General features: G+C 38.4%; 1 protein-coding gene across 4 annotated transcripts in view; it reads right to left on the bottom strand.

The window, feature by feature from the left end:
• HOATZ (HOATZ cilia and flagella associated protein) overlaps positions 1-23538 on the bottom strand; it is a 39335-nt gene that overhangs the window by 3907 nt on the left and 11890 nt on the right. For all 4 annotated transcript variants that reach the window (XM_061440253.1, XM_061440252.1, XM_061440255.1 and 1 more), the window contains 2 exons: positions 1410-1469; positions 360-412 (listed from right to left, as the gene is read on the bottom strand). In XM_061440253.1, coding sequence (XP_061296237.1) covers positions 360-412; positions 1410-1469 — 113 coding nt within the window. The remainder of the gene's footprint in view (positions 1-359; positions 413-1409; positions 1470-23538) is intronic.

Here is a 23538-nt window from a genome sequence, read left to right as displayed (position 1 = left end):
CTTGAACAGCAAGGAGATCAAACCAGTCAATCCTAAAAGAAACCAACCCTGAATATTTATTAGAAAGACTGATGCTGAAACTGAAGCTCCAATACTTTGGCTACCTGATGCAAAGAACTGACTTACTGGAAAAGACCCTGACGCTGGGAAAAATTGAGGGAGAGGGGAGAAGGGGCCTACAGACGATGTGATAGTTGGATGGTATCACTGACTCAATGCACAGAAGTTTGAGCAAACTCAGGGAAGCAGTGATCGACAGACAAGCCTGGTGTGCTCCAATTCACAGGGTCATAAAAAGTTGGACACAACTTAGCAACTGAACAGAAAGGTCAGACTATTTTTGACAGAGGTAAACTTACTTTGCTTTGTGTACTTTGCCTTTTGGTTTATGCGGAAGGGAAATCAGTTCTTTCTAAAACAAAACATCAAAAAGGAAAATGTTTACTTCTTGCAATGACTGAAATTTACTTACTTAAGAAAAATCTGAAGTAAAACTGTCACAGAGTTTATAATCACTACCTTCCTAAACCTGGAGACTATGGTGTTAGAAATGGTCCAGATTAAGGCATTTGGGGTTCATTCAGGAGAGTGTGTTTGTACATCCATAAGACTATGGGATGCTATTGCTTTTATTGTTTATATTGTTTATTTAGCATTTGTTTTTGTATGATCTAAGCAGGATCAATCATTATAAAACAAATACAGTAAGTCCCCTACATGTGAACCTTCAAGTTGCAAACTTTCAAAGATACAAATGTGTGTTTGCATGTTCAGTCAGAAGGTGTGAGTGAAACTGCAGCTCGCCCTCCATCTCCTGTGGCTGACGATCCTTCAGCTCTACCATCTCCCACCTCCTCTCCCTCCTCCAGTCAGTAACTCCAGCCCCTGTAGGCTGTTGTACTATACTACTGTGCTTTTCAAGGTAACTGTACTGTAGGATTAAAAATGCTTAAGTTTTGTTTTTTTAATGTATTGTGTGAAAAGTCTTATAAACCCATTACAGTACTGTATTATATAGCTGATTGTGTTAACTGGGTACCTAGGCTAACTTTGTTGGACTTACAAACTGGACTTACAAACGTGCTCTCAGAATGGAACTTGTCTGTATGTACTAGCAATGGAGTAGCCCATGTTAATATCTGACAGCTTCATAACAGGTGACAGTAAGCCCGGTGATAATAAGCCCAGTGACAACAGCACCATCTCCATGCCAGCAGAGTTGCGCACTCTGGAGATATCTTTGGTTTATCAAGGATTCTCAAATTATCTGATGTCTATGCCCTGCCCCACCTCCAGCATATAGAAGACTCTGGACCATGGGCATCAAGATTTAAAGGATAAAGCTATAAAACCTCTCAGAATTTGCCACCCCCCAAAGATTTATCTGAATGCCTCACTATCAGTCTCACCAAGATCCTTTCTTCTCTTTGTTTTCTTAGGAGTTGGATAATTTCATCTCTCTTTTTAGCCTGTTAAGAAAAAGAAGTGGGTGAGTCTTTTGACTTGATAATAAAGCTTTGTGTCCATGGGAGGAGGCATGGGTTTTTGTCCATTTTCCTTCTTGTGTTTTGGGGCAGAAATAAACAGTTGTTTTCCATGATAGATTTATACTTTTCATCTATACAATTCAGTTTTATTCCAGAGGTGCTGCTTTACAAAATAAATTTGATTTCGATCATAAATGGAGGGAATTTTTCTTGCCCATATAACAATAGCTTTCACTGATTTTATTACATGAACCATGCTAAAAGCTTGATATATGTATTATATCATTATTTTCTTATAATAAGTTAGAAGTTTGACACCAATGTCATCTACTTTATATATGAGGAATGTGAAGAGTACTGAGGTTGAATAATTTACCTAAGCTTTAAAGTGGCAGGATTGGACTTGATACCCGCTCTACTTGACAACAAAACTCAAGGTATCAGTCATTACACTAAATTGCCATTAAAAGGTAGCAAGACACATCAGCCAGCTCAAACAGCATGCCAGCATGTGTTGCGATGGCATGAAGGCTTTCTTGAGCAGCTTGTATACAGAACAGAGCCTCACACCCCATTGCTCCTCTGTCTTAGATATTGAGACATGCATATGCTCAGGTAAGTTTTCTTAAAAGTAAAAAAAAAAAGTGCAGGCACAAAGATTTACCAAGATATAGACAGTATACAGTGCTTCCCTGGTGGCTTAGGTGGTAAAGAATCCACCTGCCATGCAGGAGACCCAGGTTTGATCCCTGGGTTGGGAAGATGCCCTGGAGAAGGAAATGGCAACCCATTCTAGTATTCTTGCCTAGGAAATCCCATGGACAGAAGAGCTTGATGGACTATAGTCCATAGGGTCATAGAGACTAGCACTTTCACTTCACTTTTTTCAGACTGTATTCAAAGAGACAAATATAGGTACACATTTTTTTCCCCATAGAATCCACATATGTTCACTGTTGGAGATGGCCAGGCAGAAAATTGCATCTGGAATACTTGAGAACAAGAGAAGAAACCTGAGAATCTGACAAATGAAACTCATAGCTTCAAATGGCCAAGTACAGTGAGAGAAGCTTAGATCAAAGCTAGAAGGAAAATAAAACTGAGAATGGACAGATTTGTCACAGCCAGGTAAAAATTCTAGGTCATCCATTCAAAGGTGTTGCACTGCTTTCTTAGGACTCAGTAACAAAGTATAAAAAGTCAGGTGGCTTAAAACAACAGATATTTATTGTCACACAGTTCTGAAGGCTAGAAGGCCAAAATCAAACTGTAGCAGGGCCGTGCTCCCTCTGAAACCTGTAGGGGAATCCTTCTTTGCCTCTTTCTAGCTTCTGATCATTTGCTGGAAATCTGTGGCATCCCTTGGCTTGCAGCTGTGTAACTCTAATCTCTGCTTTCATTGTCACATTGCTTTTTCTCCTTGATTCTATTTCCAAATAAGGTCACATTTCGATGGTACTGGGGATTAGGACTTCCACACATCTCTTGTTTCAGTAGGTCACACTTCAATCCGTTGCTAAGAATTGGTCACAAAGAATTGGACACATTTAGCAACTGAACAACACTTCAGTCTATAATAAGCACCTATGATATAATATTACTGTGCAATGGCACCCCACTCCAGTACTCATGCCTGGAAAATCCCATGGACGGAGGAGCCTGGTAGGCTGCAGTCCATGAGGTCACTAAGAGTCGGACGCGACTGAGCGATTTCACTTTCACTTTTCACTTTCATGCATTGGAGAAGGAAATGGCAACCCACTCCAGTGTTCTTGCCTTGAGAATCCCAGGGATGGGGGAGCCTAGTGGGCTGCCGTCTATGGGGTCGCACAGAGTCGGACACGACTGAAGTGACTTACAGTTACAGTTACAGTTACAGGGGCTGGCCAAATAAAATACCATTCCTGCCTGCCAGGTGGTGGCAGACTTGTAGACAAAAGGACTACAGTGAGGTTAGAACAGGATGCAAATAGAGAACTGAAGAGGGACCCTTAATTCAGACAAGGGTGTGTATCTATGGCTGAGACTCAGAGGAGGTGATGTCCAAGATTAGACATGAAAGCATAGTCACCAGATAATAACAGACAGGATGGGGAAGAAAGTGTCTAGGCAGAGGAGCTGCTGCTGCTGCTGCTAAGTTGCTTCAGTCGTGTCCGACTCTGTGCGACCCCAGAGACGGCAGCCCACCAGGCTCCGCCTTCCCTGGGACTCTCCAGGCAAGAACACTGGAGTGGGTTGCCATTTCCTTCTCCAGTGCATGAAAGTGAAAAGTGAAAGGGAAGTCGCTCAGTTGTGTCCGACTCTTCGAGACCCCATGGACTGCAGCCCACCAGGCTCCTCCATCCATGGGATTTTCCAGGCAAGAGTACTGGAGTGGGGTGCCATTGCCTTCTCTGACAGAGGAGACAGGTGTGCAAAGCCCTAGAAGCTGTGTATTGCTAAGTAATTCCTCAAGGTGGTTCTTCAGTCCAGATGCAAGAGAAGCTGCAAAATTTAGGCAGACTGCACCCAGATGTGGAAGGGAGGAGGGGTGCTGGGCCTGAGTAATCAGCGGGGCACATTGCTGCTTTGGCTCTGCTTCATTCCATTCAAGTTGTATTAATCTTGCTTTCTAAGAACCTACAAAGTTTTAGTTTTATTTATTTTGGGGCAAGATTTCTATTTTTCACTTGAATTTAAGGCATCATATATCACAGATATTGAAAGAAGAAAAGGCATCATATATGACAGATAATAAAAGAAAAAAATTCAGAGTCCTTCAAAAACTAAGCTAATTTTTTCAGCTATACATATATATGTATCTATTCTTTTTCATATTCTTTTCCCATTTAGGTTACTACAGAATATTGAGCACTGTGCTATTATCTATTATCCCTGTGCTATTATCTATTCCCTTGCTTGCACGCTTAACACGCTTAGTCGCTCAGTTGTGTCCCACTCTTTGAGACCCTATGGACTGCAGCCCACCAGGCTCCTCTGTCCGTGGGATTTCCCAGGCAAGAATACTGGAGTGGGGTGCCATTTCCTCCAGGGGATCATCCCCATTCAGGGATTGAACCCTCATCTCCCTCGTCCTTTACCACTGCGCCACCTGGGAAGCCCTTGCTAGTTATCTATTTTAAGTGTGCATATGTCATTCCCAAACACCTTTCCCCTTTGGTAACCATAAGTTTTATTTTCTAAGTCTGTGAGTCTGTTTCTGACAAACTAAGATAATTTAAAAGTGTCTGTCAATTTGCTAAGGATTGAATAAAATAGCATTTATAGAAAAAGACCTGGGATACTTTCAATGTAGGTATTAGGTGGCACTAGTAATAAAGAATCCACTGGCCAATGCAGGGGAGGTGAGAGATGTGGGTTCGATCCCTGGGTCAGGAAGATCCCCTGGAGTAGGAAATGATACACCACTCCAGTATTCTTGCCTGGAAAATTCCATGGACAGAGGAGCCTGGCAGGCTACATTCCAGGGGGCTGAAAAGAGTCAGACATGACTGAATGACTGAGCACATTCAATATTAACTTTCTTTTCTAACTTTTCCATTACACATGTAATCAGTGGGAATTAAATGCTCCCATACTGTGATTACATAGCACTTTATACTTTTATTACAGTATTGATCTTACTTTGCTTGCTTTATCTCATAGCTGCTACCATGTCTCTTTCAAAGTCTTACTCATCCTTTTATCCTTCCTTCAAGCTTAGCAGTGCCTTGTCAATGATACTCAATGAATTTCTGCTGAATTGATTGAGTCATGACATATGAATGAATGAAACCATTACATTGTCTAATACACAATTACTAGTCTAAGCAAAAAAAAAGTCTTAGAGATTGAAATTAAACAGTAGGACGTTTAGTTCTTAAAATCCCCTATAAACAAAACTAATATGATTATTTTCTGTGTAATAGAAAATATTGGTTAGTCACAGGCAAGATATTAATATACTGTCATAATGCTTCTAGTATAAACGGTCAAATATTTAGTTATAAGATTCTAAATAATAGTAAGGTAAAATTCATTCATTTAAATTTTGATTTCATGTCCTTTTTAATTATAATAGATTTTAATATCTAATCAGTTTTATAATATAATATGCACCAGAAACAAAGTTTTCAAATATGATTTGATTTTTGCTTCCTGGATATGTTTCCTGGGAATAAATAACAAAACTATTGTAGGCAACTGTGTCATCAGAACAAAAACATTTCCAACTACTCTAAGAACTCTCAGCCAGGATAATTAAATAAATTCAGTGGTAAGAGAAAATTCTTACAGTTTACCGTATTAGTTGGAATAAATAATTTACTTGTTAATTTCATAACAAAAGAATTCTCATTTCTAACCACAGTGCTTTTGTTGTGCTCATAAATGGAATTTTATAAGGCTTTTAAATCATTTAATTTATTCTTAAAATGATAGCATGAGGTGGTCAGAATTTATATTTACAATCTTTTTTCTTTTTTTCAGGTTTGTTGCAATATAACTGACATACAACACTGTATAAGTTCAAGGTGTACAGCAGAATTACTTGGCGTATATATTGTGATATGATTACCACATGAGTTTAGTTACCATCCATCACCTTATATAATTACAAATTTTTTCCTTTTGATGAAAGCTTTTAGATTGACTCACTTAGCAACTTTCAAATATATCAATACAGTATTTTTTTAAACTATAGCCATAATGTTGTATATTACATCCCCAGGACTTTATATCTTATATTCATAATATTTTAATACTGGATGTTTTCTTATAATCTAAAGTTTAGTTATATTACTTATATTTATATACTACTCCTGAGAAAATAAATTACAGAATAAAAAGTAAATTTTAGGAAATTAGGATTTGACAATATATAAATTTAATATCTCATAGAAGGTTAATGAATTTTAGTGTCACTTCAAGAATTAAGTTGCTGAGTTCCTATTTTTGGCTTTTCAGAGCCAAACAGTTTGGATGGCAACATATATTAGTTGCCAAACACATTTGGGTGTGAATCCCAATTCTGTGTGATTTTAATATCTTAACTAATCATCCTTCTAACTATAATCACTATCCCATTTGGTTAGAGGTTTGTGACTTTGGGTAAATCAAAGAACCATTTCTCTGGGTATTGATTTCTTATCTGTAAGGAAAGGTGTGGTAACTGGAGATAATCAAACATTGCTTAACAATGCATGGCATATAGTGGATATTTATTAAATGGCAGCTATTATTAGTATGGAAAAACATTTTTCAATGCTTTTAAAATGTGAAAAGTGGGAAAAAGAGGGGAAGGAGGTGTACCGCCTTCTGTGTACAGGCATGAAAGATTCCTGATGATTGAACCTCAGATGAGTTAGTGAATAGTGTTGGAAGGAAGAAGGGAGAAACAAGAAGGGACATCTAAGGTATTACTTGTCTTTTATGCAGTAGAAATCCCTCTGTTACAAAGTCTCCAGTATATTATAAACTTGCTTCTTAGTTAAATTTAGTTATAAAGAAGATATTAATAAGCACTAAACTCTAAAAGAAAAATCCTTTCTTCTCAAGAACTTGTTCTCATATGAAGAATGCATTTCTTCCTTGTACTATGCTTAAACATTTTGACTGAAACATTCATCAAAGATAGCATATGGCAGTGCTTATCTCACTGATTACCTATCTACATTACCAAAAGAAATTTTCTCTAGACTATCATTGTGTAAGAGTCTAATTACTGAATTTAATCTTAAGAATATCTTAGGAGAGTACTGAACTGGTTCCAATTCAATATGCTCTTTGCTTAGTTACCTGGCAACCATCCCAATGCTTAGAGAATCCATAAACTCTTGAAATCAGTGTGGGGTAGTACTTAAGCACTTTGGCTACATCGTCAGATGGGTCCAGGTTCAAACTGTCTTTACTATATTTTAACTGTGTGACCTTGAAAAAGTCACTTACAGGTTTCTGCTTCAGCTTCCTCATCTGCAATAAGGGTAATTATAATGCTTCTCAGACAGAGCTTTTCTGATGATTAAATAAGAATGTGAGTAAAGAACTTAGTGTATATATGTTATGTAGTTAGTTCTCAAAAATATTACTATTCTTTGGTGAAAGGAGCAGATAGTCGGAAAAGGAAAAAACATGAAGAAAATAGGCTTAGGAAGCACTGGGGGAAATATATTCACTCAAATACAGATTTAAAAAAACACTTATTCTTTCCATTGACTATCAATGCAATATGACACAAACATCAAAGTATGTGAAAAAAAAGACATAGAGGAAAATTATATTTATATAAATCCATTGCTGACTCTAAAATCTTAACATAAGTTTAAAACTTTAAAACATGTAAAAATTTTAGAAGAACCCTAAGGGAGCTCCAAAATAAACAATCTAAGGATTTAAAAATAATACATCAAAGGGAGAAAGGCAACTAGGGAAGCAGCTTAATGATCATGATACAAAAAACACGCTCACTGATGAAAAGAGGATATCAGTTCACCCGATTAAAAATAAATGGAGACACGGAGGCTGGAATAAGCATAAAGTTTCTTAATAACCCTGGCCTGACAGGGTCAAGATGTGTGTTTTGGGGAATAGAGGTACATAGGGTGGGATAGTTGAATGGCGTCATGCTGAGGACCTTGACATAAAGATAGCTCTGTTTAAATTTACTTAGCAGAAGACAGGAACTATGTTTCTGACCTCAATATTACTAAGTTAGAAATAAAAAACAGATAAGACTTCATAGATTTGGAAATTAAAAGGCATACTTTTAAATAATTCATGAGACAAATTATAAATCGAAATAAAAATTTAAAAATACTTAAAATGGAGTAATAATGAAAACCCTATATAGCTTGTGAGTTGTAGCTAAAATAGTACTTTGAGGAATATTTACAACTGTAAATACTAGTATTAGAAAAGAGATAAGGTAGAAAATTAAGAAACAAAGTGAGAAGGGAAGGAAGTTAGAATGAAAATAAGAACTAATTCAAAACTGAAGGGAGAAATAATTAAAATCAAGAACTGATAACATAGGAAACAAAACTACTTTACAGAGGATAATAAAACCAAATGTTGTTTTTAGAAAAGACTATTAAAACAGATAATCCTTTGGTATAATTACTGACAAAAAAAGATATGAATGATTAGAAATGAAAAGCAGTAATAACTAGAGCTACAGCAGAGATTACAAAGATGATTAAAACCACTGTGAATCCTTATATCAATAAATTTGAAAATGTAGATGAAATGCATGATTAAAAAAAAAAATTACCCAAATCATCCCACCCTCTCCCTCTCCCACAGAGTCCAAAAGACTGTTCTATATATCAGTGTCTCTTTTGCTGTCTCGTATACAGGGTTATTGTTACCATCTTTCTAAATTCCATATATATGCGTTAGTATACTGTATTGGTGTTTTTCTTTCTGGTGTACTTCACTCTGTATAATAGGCTCCAGTTTAATCCACCTCATTAGAACTGATTCAAATGTATTCTTTTTAATGGCTGAGTAATACTCCATTGTGTATATGTACCACAGCTTTCTTAACCATTCATCTGCTGATGGACATCTAGGTTGCTTCCATGTCCTGGCTATTATAAACAGTGCTGCGATAAACATTGGGGTACACATGTCTCTTTCAATTCTGGGATGATTTGGGAGAATGGCATTGAAACATGTATAATATCATATATGAAATGAGTCACCAGTCCAGGTTCAATGCACGATACTGGATGCTTGGGGCTGGTGCACTGGGACGACCCAGAGGGATGGTATGGGGAGGGAGGAGGGAGGAGGGTTCAGGATGGGGAACACATGTATACCTGTGGCAGATTCATTTTGATATATGGCAAAACCAATACAATATTGTAAAGTTAAATAAAATAAAATTAAAAAAAATTACCAAATTATTTCAAGGTAAAAAAGCCTTATTTACTCAAAAACAAAACAACCCAATTAAACCTATAGTACATATGCATATTAAGGTCATAGTTATCATTTCAAGTAATTATTTTAGTCAATATTTAGCTGATAATTTGGGTTTGCCTTGGATTGAGTTCGGTCTGCTTGCTGTACTGCCGACCGTTTCTAATAGCCTTGGCTTTTTCTTCTACACTAGAGTCTCTTTCTAGGTTTCCAAGAACTGTTGCAAAGGGTGTATATAGTTGGAATATAGTAATATTCTTTTCTTACTTGGCTTTTGACAGGGTTCTGATTGAGAACCACTGATCCAGACCTTCAGAATTATCATTACATTTACCTCTTAATCTGTATTTGTAGAGAGAGGCATTAAGATAAATTTAATTATATTTTATTTATCTGTGATATTTAAATTAACTTTGCCCACACAGTTTGCTCCATATTGAAATTTCAAAATATATCTTTGGTGGTAATTTGTCCTTTTGCAGATTATAAATAAAGACAGGATTAAGAGAAATACATGAGGCTCTCTTGAACAGTATGAGCAGGTCAATCTTGACTGTGTCTTTTAATTAGGATGTGGATACCTGGGTGACCATGCCTTTCATAATCTACTCTTCATCTTCTGAGATTTACCACTTTGGTCAAACCATTTCACTTAATACTAAAGCTTATTTTGTACCTCCTAAAATTTTATTTTTTAATTACGGGTTTAAAAAAGAGGGGAAGCAGAAAAGATAAAAACAAACTTTCATTGGGCACCTACTGGATGTCAGGCTTTATGTAATTCATCTAAATCTTGAAGTAGATGGTATTACTATCTTTTAACAGAGAGAAGGAACTCAATCAACATAAAAATTAACAACTTTTCTCAGGGTCACTTAACTAATTAATTCAGTTCAGTTCAGTTCAGTTCAGTTGCTCAGTCGTCTCCGGCTCTTTACAACCCCATGAATCACAGCACGCCAGGCCTCCCTGTCCATCACCAACTCCCGGAGTTCACTCAGACTCACGTCCATCAAGTCGGTGATGCCATCCAGCCATCTCATCCTCTGTTGTCCCCTTCTCCTCCTGCCCCCAATCCCTCCCAGCTCAGAGTCTTTTCCAATGAGTCAACTCTTTGCATGAGGTGGCCAAAGTACTGGAGTTTCAGCTTTAGCATCATTTCTTCCAAAGAAATCCCAGGGCTGATCTCCTTCAGAATGGACTGGTTGGATCTCCTTGCAGTCCAAGGGACTTTCAAGAGTCTTCTCCAACACCTCAGTTCAAATTAGGTAATTAATTAATTAGGTAACTAGTAACTGTCAGAGCAAAGGATTCAAACTCATTCTCAGTTGTTTGCCTCCAGGCTTCTTTTGCTGAAATATTAATACTTAAAACACACACTAGAGACTGTGGTACATTTACACACACACACACATGCAGTAACAGAAGGGTTTCTTTAATCAATCTTGATTATGAAAATGAAGAATTAATTAGGATTAACCATGGTGAAGGAGACAAATACAGTCTGCTCTCACAGAACAATTTACATTCTAGTGGAAAATGTGGGCTATGAGAATACACAGCAGGGGAGCTAATCCAGAGTGAGGTCTGCTTGATCAAAGGTGTCTTACTCCATACTGTTTGCTACATACAATCCCACCAATGGTGGGATTTTTCAAAAAACTAAACATTGAACTACCATATGACCCAGCAATCCCACTACTGGGCATATACTCTGAGAAAATCATAACTCAAAAGGACACATGTACCCCAATGTTCATTGCAGCACTGTTTACAATAACCAGGACATAGAAACAATCTAAATGTCCAATGACAGGTGAATGAATAAAGAAGATGTGGTACAAATATACAATGGAATATTACTCAGCCACTAAAAGGAGTGAAATAGGATCATTTGAAGAGATGTGGATGGATCTAGAGTCTGTCATACAGAGCAAAGTAAGTCAGAAAGAGAAAAATATTGTATGTTAGTGCATATATGTGGAGTTTAGAAAAATGGTACTGATGAACCTATTTTCAAGGCAGAAATAGAGATGCAGATACAGAGAATGGATATGTGGACACAGGAGGGGAAGAAAAGAGTGACTCGAACTGGGAGATTGGGATTGACATATAGACACTGTCATGTATAAAATAGGTAGCTAGTGGGAAGCTGCTATACAGCACAGGGAGCTCAGCTCAGCGCTCTCTGATGACTTAGAGAGATGGGATGGGAGGGGTGGAAGGGAGGCTCAAGAGGGAGGGGATTTATGTATGAATATGGCTGATTCACTTCATTATACAGCAGAAGTTAATACAACATTGTAAAACAATTATATTCCAATAAAAAGCTAATTTACTTATTTTATAGGATCATGTAGCACTTTGCAAAAAGTGGTCCAAGGGAAAGAATAGTTGAACTGTACGGGTACTTATAAACTGATGAATTTTCTAACATTTTATTTAATGTACTTTAAATAGTTATGATAAGCCTTCCCAGCTGGCTCAGTGGTAAAGAATCCACCTGTCAAGCAGGAGACTCAGGTTTGATCCCAGGATCAGTAAGATCCCCTGGTGGAGAAAATGGCAACCCACTCCAGTATTCTTGCTAGGATAATCCCATGGACATGAGCCTGGTGGGCTATATCCATGGGGTCAAAAAGAGTGAGACATGACTGAGTGACTGAGCATGCATGCAAATATTTATGATAGGACTTTTGATATAAGTTAAGTATACAAGGAGAATTACATTCCAGTTTTAGAATACTATCTAAGCAGAACCAAGGTTCTGTGGTTTTACAGAGATTAGAGAACATTATCAAAATTTTTTCTTGCAGCTCTAGAATTTAATTTTTATTTCTATGCCAAGAATTTCAAGTTAAATGCCCAAAGGGATCACTAGGGAATCTTAGTTCTTAGTCTACATGGTCTTAATATTGAATAGGTTCCATTTCTATTCTGTTACAAAATGCAATTTAAGGAAGGTTAAAATTACTATTGGTTTAAGGTAAAACTAAAGTGAAAGTGGAGAGTGAAAAAGTGGGCTTAAAGCTCAACATTCAGAAAACGAAGATCATGGCATCTGGTCCCATCACTTCATGGGAAATAGATGGGGAAACAGTGGAAACAGTGACAGACTTTATTTTTCTGGGCTCCAAAATCACTGCAGATGGTGACTGCAGCCATGAAATTAAAAGACGCTTACTCCTTGGAAGGAAAGTTATGACCAACCTAGATAGCATATTAAAAAGCAGAGACATTACTTTGCCAACAAAGGTTCATCTAGTCAAGGCTATGGTTTTTCCAGTAGTCATGTATGGATGTAAGAGTTGGACTGTGAAGAAGGCTGAACGCCGAAGAATTGATGCTTTTGAACTGTGGTGTTGGAGAAGACTCTTGAGAGTCCCTTGGACTGCAAGGAGTTCCAACCAGTCCACTCTGAAGGAGATCAGCCCTGGGATTTCTTTGGAAGGAATGATGCTAAAGCTGAAACTCCAGTACTTTGGCCACCTCATGGGAAGAGTTGACTCATTGGAAAAGACTCTAATGCTGGGAGGGATTGGGGGCAAGAGGAGAAGGGGATGACAGAGGATGAGATGGCTGGATGGCATCACTGACTCAATGGACGTGAGTCTGGGTGAACTCTGGGAGTTGGTGAGGGACAGGGAGGCCTGGCGTGCTGCAATTCATGGGGTCACAAAGAGTCGGACACGACTGAGCGACTGAACTGAACTGAACTGAACTGATGTGTCACACTTGGGCTTGATTCCAAAAGGCAGTATGTGCCTCTTAATTTTGATAACAAAATGCTTCAACTATTAATTTACTACCATCCCTTATGTCTATTAAGTGAAACCTGCTATGTAGATTCTCCAAATTTCATACAGTAAATTTACATCTACTATAATAAGATACAGAAATGTTGGACCTTAAATTGTCTACCATGCACTTTAAAAGATAGCCTGAATAATCAGTGAAAAGGCTTTCTCCAGCTTTAATCTGATATTTAGAAGGTAGACCTAAAGGCAGTCATCTATGGGAGTGGATGGAAGGTGCTAGACGATTATTAATTGGAGGGAGGAAGAATGCTGACTTGTAGGAAAAAAATGCATGTCTAAGCACCTTTTCATACCTCCTGGAAATTGCCTGATCCTGGCTCAATTCCCAGCTCTGGCATATATAATTTTCATTTGAAAAATAATGGCTTGCTAAAATGAGAAAAACATATCAGTCATTACATAAAAAGGAGTCAACACAATTTTTCTTAAATGTAGATTTTGGTAAAATATGAATTTATCTGTTTTAAAGAAGGAAAATGTGTATTTTCTTGGTTCTGTTACATATTTTTTCTTAATTTTGTTATATATATTTTAATGGAAAACCAATAGTAATTACCTGAAGAGCATAGCTCTTGTTTTAAGTGTCACACGAAACAAATGCAGGAAAAAATAAGCATAAATGATTTTTAAAACTGCTTTATTTATTTTTAAAAAATTTCCCCAGCTTATTTTATTTTTTATTTCTATTTTAAAAGATTTTTATTGGAGTATAGTTGATTTGTAATGTTAGTTTCACGTGTACAGCAAAGTGAAAAACTGCTTTAATATTGCTTTAAAAGGCACTTATTTTTTTTTAAAAAGCAATAAGTGAGACTTGAATCTTAATGTTGAGGAAACTATGATCATAAAATGAATATTACATTTTTAAATTCAATAAGTGAAAGTGGCTCAGTCCTGTCTGACTCCTTGCGACCCAATGGACTATACAGTCCATGGAATTCTCTAGGCCAGAATACTGGAGTGGGTAGCCTTTCCCTTCTCCAGGTGATCTTCCCAACCTAGGGATCAAACTTCGCATTGCAGGAGGATTCTTTACCAGCTGAGCCATAAGGGAAGCCGAAGAATACTGGAGTGGGTAGCCTATCCCTCCTCCAGCAAATCCCTGATCCGGGAATTGAACCAGGGTCTCCTGCATTGCAGGCAGATTCTTTACCAATTGTGCTATCAGGGAAGCCCTTAAAATGCAGTAAAGTATAGATATATTAACGACAACCTGACGTTCCTTGGTGGTCTAGTGGTAGGATTCAGTGCTCTCACCACTGCAGCCCAGGCTCGATTCCTGGTCAGGGAAACCTCTCTTCTACAGGCTTCCCTGGTTGCTCATCAGTAAAGAATCCGCCTGCCAATGCAGGAGGCTCTGGTTTGATCCCTGGGTTGGGAAGATCCCCTGGAGAAGGAAATGGCAACCCATTCCAATATTCTTGCCTGGGAAATCCCATGAACAGAGGAACCTGGCGGGCTACAGTTATTGGGGTTGCAAAGAGTAGAGCACGAATTAACAACTAAACAGCAACAACAATTTTAAAGATACTTCTATATGTGATTGAATTATATATTATTGCTGACTGGGTCCACAATAATCACCAAGACTCATCCTTAGCAAACAAATAACTACTGAATCTTCAAGGTTTTTATCATGTTGCTGGTTATACAGATACAATGAATGGATGAATGGGACAGACCTCATCATTCAGGTATGTCTGTCCTGTCCACTATGTTCTAACAAGGAGCAGGTGGGGGATTCCCCATCTAGATGATTCTATCTCATCTCTGGCCCATACTTCTGTAGCTCACATATTTACAGGCCTATTTGACACTCAGACAGACTTATCATTGCTTATCTCAAAGGCACCTCAAACTCCATGAGTCTAAACTGAATGGACTTTCGTAACTCAGTGAAGCTTTGAGCCATGCTGTGAAGGGCCACCCAAGACTGACAGGTCATGGTGGAGAGTTCTGACAAAATGTGGTCCACTAGAAGGGGGAATGGCAAACTGCTCCAGTACTTTTGCCTCCAGAACTCCATGAACAGTATGAAAAGGCAAAAAGATATGACACCAGAAGATGAGCCCCCAGGTCAGAAGGCGTCCCATGTGCTACTAGAGAAGAACAGAGGGCAATTAGTAACAGCTCCAGAAAGAATGAAGAGGATAAGTCCAAACGGGAAATGACACTCAGTTGTGGATGTGGCTGGTGGTGAAAGTAAAGCTCAGTGCTGTAAAGAACAATATTGCATAGGAACCTGGAATGTTAGGTCTGTGAAGCAAGGTAAACTGGATGTGGTCAAGGAGGAGATGGCAAGTGTGAACATCAACATTTTAGGAACCAGTGAACTAAAATGCAAATGAGAATGGGTGAATTTAATTCAGGTGACCATTATATCTACTACTGTGGGTAAGAATCCCTTAGAAGAAATAGAGTAGCTCTCATAGTCAACAGAAGAGTCTGAAATGCAGTACTTGGACGTAATCTCAAAAATGACAAAATGATTTTGGTTCTTTTCCAAGGCAAACCATTCAACATCACTGCAATCCAAGTCTATACCCCAATAACTGATGCTGAAGAAGCTGAATGATTTTATGAAGACCTAGAAGATCTTCTAGAACTAACACCAAAAAGGGACGTCCTTTTCATCATTGGGGATTGGAATGCAAAAGTAGGAAGTCAAGAGATACCTGGAGGAACAGGCAAGTTTGTCTTTGGAGTGCAAAATAAAGCAGAGCTAAGGCTACCAGAGTTTTGACAAGAAAACACATTTATAGCAAACACCCTCTTCCAACAATACAAGAGACAACTGTATACATGGACATCACCAGATGGTCAATACTGAATCAGATTGATTATATTCTTTGCAGCTGAAGATGGAGAAGCTCTGTACAGTCAGCAAAAACAAGACTAGGAGCTGACTGTGGCTCAGATCATGGGCTCTTTCTTGCAAAATTCAGGCTTAAATAGAAGAAAATAGGAAAAACCACTAGGCCACTAGATATGACCTAAATAAAATCCCTTTTGATTATACAGTGGAGGTGATGAATAGATTCAAGGGATTAGATCTGGTAGACAGTGTCTGAAGAACTATGGGCAGAAGTTCATAACACTGTACAGGATGTGGTGACCAGAACCATCCTGAAGAAAGAGAAATGCAAGAAGGCAAAGTAGTTTCCTGAGGAGGCTTTACAATAGCTGAGAAAAAAAGAGAAGTGAAAGGCAGAGGAGAAAAGGAAAGATATACCCAACTGAGTACAGGGTTCCAGAGAATGGCAAGGAGAGATAAGAAGGCCTTCTTAAATAAACGATGCAAAGAAATAGAAGAAAACAATAGAGTGGGAAAGACTAACGATGTCTTCAAGAAAACTGGAGATATCAACGGAACATTTCATGTAAGGATGGGCACGATAAGGGATAGAAATGATGATAACCTAACAGAAACAAGAGATACGAAGAGGTGGCAAGGACACAGAGAAGAACTATACAAATACGGTCTTAATGACCTGGATAATGATGACGGTATGGTCATGGACCTAGAGCCAGACATTCTGGAGTATGAGGTTAAATGGGCCTTAGGAAGCATTACTACAAACAAACCTAGTGGAAGTAACAAAATTCCAGTTGAACTGTTTCAAATCCTAAAAGATGATGCTGTTAGAGAGCTGCACTCAATATGCCACCAAATTTGGAAAACTCAGCTTGGCCACAGGACTGGAAAAGGTCAGTTTTCATTCCAATCCCAAAGAAGGGCGATGCCAAAGAAGGTTCCAACTACTATACAATTGCTGTCATTTCACATGCTAGCAAGGTTATGCTTAAAATCCTTCAAACTAAGTTTCGGTAGTAAGTGAACCAAGAACTTTCAGATGTATAAGCTAGTTTAGAAGTGCCAGAGTAACTAGAGATCAAATGCCCAACATTAGTTGATGCATAGAAAAAGCAAGAGAATTCCAGAAAAACATCTACTTCTGCTTCATTGTCCATGCTAAAGTCTTTGACTATGTGGATCACAAGCTGTGGAAAATTCTTTTTTTTTTTTTAATTTTATTTTATTTTTTAACTTTACTTAAAGTGATGGGAATACCAAGCCACCTTATCTGTCTCTTGAGAAATGTGTATGCAGGTCAAGAAGTAATAGTCAGAATCAGGCATGGAACAATGGACTGGTTAAAAATTAGGAAAGGAGTACATCAAGGCTGCATATTGTTACCCTGCTTATTTAACTTCTATGCAGAGTACATCATGAGAAATGCTGGGCTGGATGAATCACAAGCTGGAATCCAGATTGCCAGGGGAAATATTAACAACCTCAGATATGCAGATGATACCACTGTAAGGGCAGAAAGTGAAGAGGAACTAAAGAACCTCTTGATGAGAGTGAAAGAGGAAAAGTGAAAACACTGGCTTAAAACTCAACATTTGAAAACTAAGATCATGGCATCTGGTCCTATCACTTCATGGTAAATAGAAGGGGGAAAAGTAGGAACAGTGATAGAATTTATTATCTTGGGCTCCAAAATCACTGTGGACAATGACTACAGACATGAAATTAAAAGTCATTTGCTCCCTGGAAGGAAAGCTATGACAAATATAGATAACATATTAAAAGACAGAGACATCACTTTGCCAACTAAGGTCTGTATAGTCAAAGAAATGGTTTCTCCAGTAGTCATGAATAGATGCGTGATTTGGACCATAAAGAAGCTGAGTGCCAAAGAACTGATGCTTTCAAACTGTGGAGCTGGAGAAGACTCTTGAGAGTACCTTGGTCTGCAAGGAGATCAAACAGTCAATCCTACAGGAAATTAATCCTGAATATTCATTGGAAGGATTGATGCTAAAGCTGAAGCTCCAATACTTTGGCTACCTGATGTGAACCGCCAACTCATTGGAAAAGACCCTGTTGCTGAGAAAGATTGAAAGCAAAAGAAGAGGGTGGCAGAGGATGAGATGGTTACATAGCATCACTGACTCAAAGAACAAGAATTTGAGCAAACTCCTGGAGATAGTGAAGGACAGGGAAGCCTGGTGTGCTGCAGTCCATGGGGTCACAAAGAGTCAGACATGACTTAACGACTAAACCACAACCCTTTCCCCATCCCTGCAAAACCCCAACAACCTGATCTTTATTTAATGTTCCTTGTTTCATTGAATGGCACCATCTATCATGTTCTGCAAGCCAGGATACCATGATACTATCTTTTATACCTTGCTATGCCTCACTGTCCATATTCAATATACAATTCAAGTCCTAATTATTTTTCTTCCTAAGTATATCTCTTAAATCAATCTACTTTTTCCTAATCCAAGCTATCATAACCTCCCAACTGAATGATTGCACTAGCCTTCACTCTGGTTTCCTTACTTCTGGCCACTTTCAACTTTCAATTTCTCCTAAATTTTTTCAAATAAATCTGTTATTATCCTCCCCCAAATTAAAGCCCTACAATGGCTTCTTATTGTTTAAGTACTGTGGCCTAAGTTTTCCATCACCACACTGGCCATTCAGCTTCAGACAGGCACTAAGTTGTTTCTGCTGTCCAGAATGTTCCCTTAATGTTCCCTCCACCCCATCTCTGGCCTAATTAAAGCCCATTCTTCCTTCAAATCTCAGCTGAATCTTTGTAGAAATTCTCCCTGACTCCATTGATTGGATCAATACTGCCTGATTAGATGTTCTCCTAACATCACATGTAATTCTTTCATAAGTATTTCTCTCATTGATTAGATGATAAGTTTCAGAAAAGGGCAGAGTTTGTAACTTTCATGCTTGTTTTTTTGTTGGTGTTCATCATTGTACTCCTGTGTCTAGCACAATGCCAGACTAACATAGTTTCTCAACAAATATTTGTCAAATGAATCTTGTGCAATTTTTTCCAAATTGCATTCTCCTATCTTTTCCAAATTGGATTCTCCTACCTTTTGACTCTGGAACTCATCCTCCTGTTGATAGCTTTGTCTGACCTTTCAAGCCTGAGCTGTACACTGCCTCTTAAGTTTTGACCCTTACCTTGCCGACATCTTTTTATAAGGGTACAAAGTTTTCAGCTGCTTTTGGCAAACATTCTGTAAATTTCAGCTTGGCCGCATGACCCCACATTTCACTGGATGGCCCTCACCTGTATTAATGTATGAATCGAGATGCATATAATGTCCAATTCAACTTCACACATAAAGACTAATGTCTATAGCTACACCAACAACTACATCATATCTGTTTGGAACACTTATAGCCAACAGTGTTTTTTTTTCTTTTTTTTTCTTTTGGCAGTACCATGTGGCTTGCAGCATCTCAGTTCTTCAACTGGGCCACAGCAATGAAAATGTAAAGTCCTAACTACCGGGGCTGCCAGGGAATTCCCTACTGTTTCCTATTACCTTTTAAATGTATTTTATATGTTCTTTTTTCTTTATGTTTTTACTTATTCATTGTTCTGAAAATTTATCCTTTATAATACAAGTTTCAAAGTTTAGATAAATTGTAAGTTTTTTGAAATAAATTACTGAATTAGTGCTATAATGAAAATATGCCACTGCCTTTCTTAAAAAGTTATTTAACAGATTTTTATCTCAACAATAAAATCAACTGTTGGTAAACTGACTTTTGAACAATATTTTTTTGGTTTTGTAAGAAAGAATTACTATAGTTAGGTGAATTTGTTTGTCTCATACAGCGATGGCTCTAAAGTAGCTATCTGGGTACGGCAGTAGGGAATGACACAAACGTTTAGGAATGTGATGGGAGTTTGGGTGAAAGATACATGCTTCTAGGAATTTGCTTTCTATTTTTATAGCCAAGTCTATCTCTGTATCAAAGTTCTAGTATATATTGTCATGTCCCATGTTTTTGTCTTGTATCTTTGCCCTCAGACAGTTGGGGACAGTGGCCTTGACTTATTTTCTAGTCTTGATGCTGCATTCTAATTCCCATATCAAGGTTTCTCTTACATGCTGTTGGCACCAGGACCTTAAGTGTTTATCTACTGCCTTTTCCTCGTGTCAGTTCCTTCAGAGAACAGATAATGCTCATTGACTGTGACTTTATTCTGTGGCTTACAGACTGTATTTCCACTCTTGTCTATTGCTTGGACATCCTTTTTTGCAACTGCCTACATGTTTATTTAGTATTTCTGAGCCTGTGAGGCTCTGAGTCTTGGTCAATTCTATTTTGGGCCATCCTCTGATGAAATGAATACCTCATAAGCTATCTAGCTCAAGGAACTGGGCTATCATGCACGTGTCTGGTTCAGACAAGTTAAATAATCTATTTGTTCACTCATAAGCATTTATTTGGTAGGTTAGGAGATGTTCTTATATTTGTCAGTTCCTGTGGTTATAAAGTCAAGGAAGTCATGATCTTTTTCCTTAAGGAATTTAGAGCCCGCAGGAGAAACAGCTCAACTCCACCATACTACTATGTGTCAGGAACTATGACCAGGGAATGTACAGGGTTGAGGGAAGCACAAAGGAAAGGGCATTTGTATCAACTTGGGGAATAGCGAGTGTAAGGAAAGACTTGCTTGTGATTATTTTTGAAGTGTTTTTAAATACAAGTAGGCATTGGCTAAAGGGAGAAATCGGAGAAAGGAATTTCCAAGCAGAAGAAACTGTCGACTCAGCACAGAGGTGACCATGTCTTCTAGGCTCCTGCCTGCCTTTGATCTCAACATTTCAGCAATGTGAAATGTTTCACCACATTTCATCAATATACCACTTTGTTTTATGTGTTTCTCTTTACAGACACCTTATTTAAAATAGCTTGTTGATTCACCAACATTGAACTCATAGCTAATAGCACTTGTAACTCATATCTGATTCAAGCTTATCTAAAGCATGTATTTTTTCTGTAAGGCACGTCACAACCTTCTTGCACTTAGGAACACAATGCAGTCCTTCAGCATTTGGAGGCTATTTAAATCAGTGAAATCATTTAAAAAAGTGAAAAACATGGCACTTAATAAACTGCAAAAAGGACACCTATTTACAGTATGAGATGAAACAAGAAGGCAGAACATTGTCTTGTTTAGCTTCAGCTAGAAACATGTGTGTTGGGCAACTCAAAATTTTCACTGCTTTGTGAGTTACCTCCAATGGCCATAAAGATGCTACTAGTATTGATTTTGGGGTTACAAATAAACTGTTGCATAGTAAGTGAATTTGCAAATATGGAATCGTGAATAAGAAGGATTGACTACATCACCAACACAGTGGCTTGGGAAGCTACAAAATCTCAGAAGCCAAATAGGCAAACGGCTGTATCAGGCTCTGAGAGTATGCGTGACCATACCTCCTGGGACTAAAACACCTTAGCACAGAAAATGATAAAATGAGGAAGTAAATATAGATACAGAAAAATTTAAACTTTCTTATCTGGCTCCAACATATTTTACCTACAGCTCTTTTTATCTTGCCTTTGGCAGAGGCAAAGGGAAAAGGTAGACTATGGTTTTGATTTCAGGTATGTTGTGATTATTTTCTGAGTGACCTGATCCACAGAATTACCCAGTTCTTCAAAAAATTCTATTTGATTAACCCTACTGGTGGCTCAGATGGTAAAGCATCTGCCTATAATGCGGGAGACCCGGGTTCTATCCCTGGGTCGGAAAGATCCTCTGGAGAAGGAAATGGCAACCCACTCCAGTACTCTTGCCTGCAAAATGCAATGGACAGAGCAGCATGGTAGGCTACAGTCCACAGGGTTGCAAAGAGTCGGACACGACTGAGTGACTTCACTTTCACTGCTTATAAGGTGTTTACTAATTTGAACAATAGGCTTCATGTAGCTGGAATCAAATAGTTCTGACTTAATTTTTAAAAATACATGACCTTCTTTGCTTTGTTCTGTGTTCAATAGTTTCATTTAATCATGTTTTACCAGGCAATAGTATGGGTCCTTGCCTAATTGTACTATAGGGCTTAAAATGCTTTTATTTTGTTCTTAAAGTGAATATATACAGAAGAAAAGATATACAGATCTTTGGAAAAAAAGATGAGATGCATTTGGGGCATGACCCTATCCAACTCTGGGGATAGGTCTGTCTTCGGTAATGAATTCATCAACTATTTGATCTCAAATATCATTTCTCACCCCAGGCATCTTTTGGTGGACTGCGTGTGTGTGTGTGTGTGTGTGTGTGTGTGTGTGTGTGTGTGTGTGTGTGTGTGTGTGTGTGTGTGTAGTGTGTTAAGTCCCTTTAGTTGTGTCTGATTCTTTGTGACCCTGTGGACTATAGCCCACCAGGCTCCTCGTCCATGGGATTCTCCAGGCAAGAATACTGGAGTGGACTGCCATGCCCTCCTCCAGGGGATCTTCTCAACTCAGGGATCAAACCTGTGTCTGTCTCCTGCATTGGCAGGCAGGCAGGTTCTTTGCCACTAGCACCACCTGGGAAGCCTTTGGTGGACTGTAGATGTTACTAAAGAAGATTAAGAGGGAAACCTTATCTGTCAACCTTAAATGTTTCCCAAGACTGAATAATGTTTGAAGACAAAGTGGTACAACAGAGGATATAAAAGAGTAATTCATATTTATGCAATCTTTTAATTATCATTTGCTACCAAAATATTTGCTTGCTACGGTGAATACACAGTCTGTTTTTATTATTCTTCCACTTGAATCCTTTGACAAATTTGCAACAACAAGAATTTAAATAAGTATCTTGTTGGTGAAGGAGAAACCCACCACTTCCTAATGGAGGAAAAGGAATTTTAATACTACATAAGGGCACAAAGGTCTGTCTAGTCAAGGCTATGGTTTTTCCTGTGGTCATGTATGGATGTGAGAGTTGGACTGTGAAGAAAGCTGAGAGCCAAAGAATTGATGCTTTTGAACTGTGGTGTTGGAGAAGACTCTTGAGAGTCCTTTGGACTGCAAGGAGATCCAACCAGTCCATCCTGAAGGAGACTAGTCTGGGGTGTTCATTGGAAGAACTGATGCTGAGGCTGAAACTCCAATACTTTGGCCACCTCATGCGAAGAGTTGACTCATTGGAAAAGACTCTGATGCTGGGAGGGATTGGGGGCAGGAGGAGAAGAGGACGACAGAGGATGAGATGGCTGGATGGCATCACTGACTCGATGGACGTGAGTCTGAGTGAACTCCGGGAGTTGGTGAGGGACAGGGAGGCCTGGCGTGCTGCGATTCATGGGGTTGCAAAGAGTCAGACACGATGGAGTGACTGAACTGAACTGAAGGGCAAGAAAGCAAAATTAAAACAAAGCCAGGTAACACTGAGACTGAGAAAATTTTGATTTGTCTGGGTAGCCATTCCTGGGCAATTTGATACCAAAAAGGATTTTCTTTTAACTGGACATCCTGGGCAATGACACTGAGGAAATTCCTTACA

The sequence above is a fragment of the Bos javanicus genome, chromosome 15, assembly GCF_032452875.1.
Source record: "Bos javanicus breed banteng chromosome 15, ARS-OSU_banteng_1.0, whole genome shotgun sequence".
Classification (NCBI taxonomy): Eukaryota; Metazoa; Chordata; class Mammalia; order Artiodactyla; family Bovidae; genus Bos; species Bos javanicus.
This window is presented reverse-complemented; position numbering and strand designations above follow the sequence as displayed.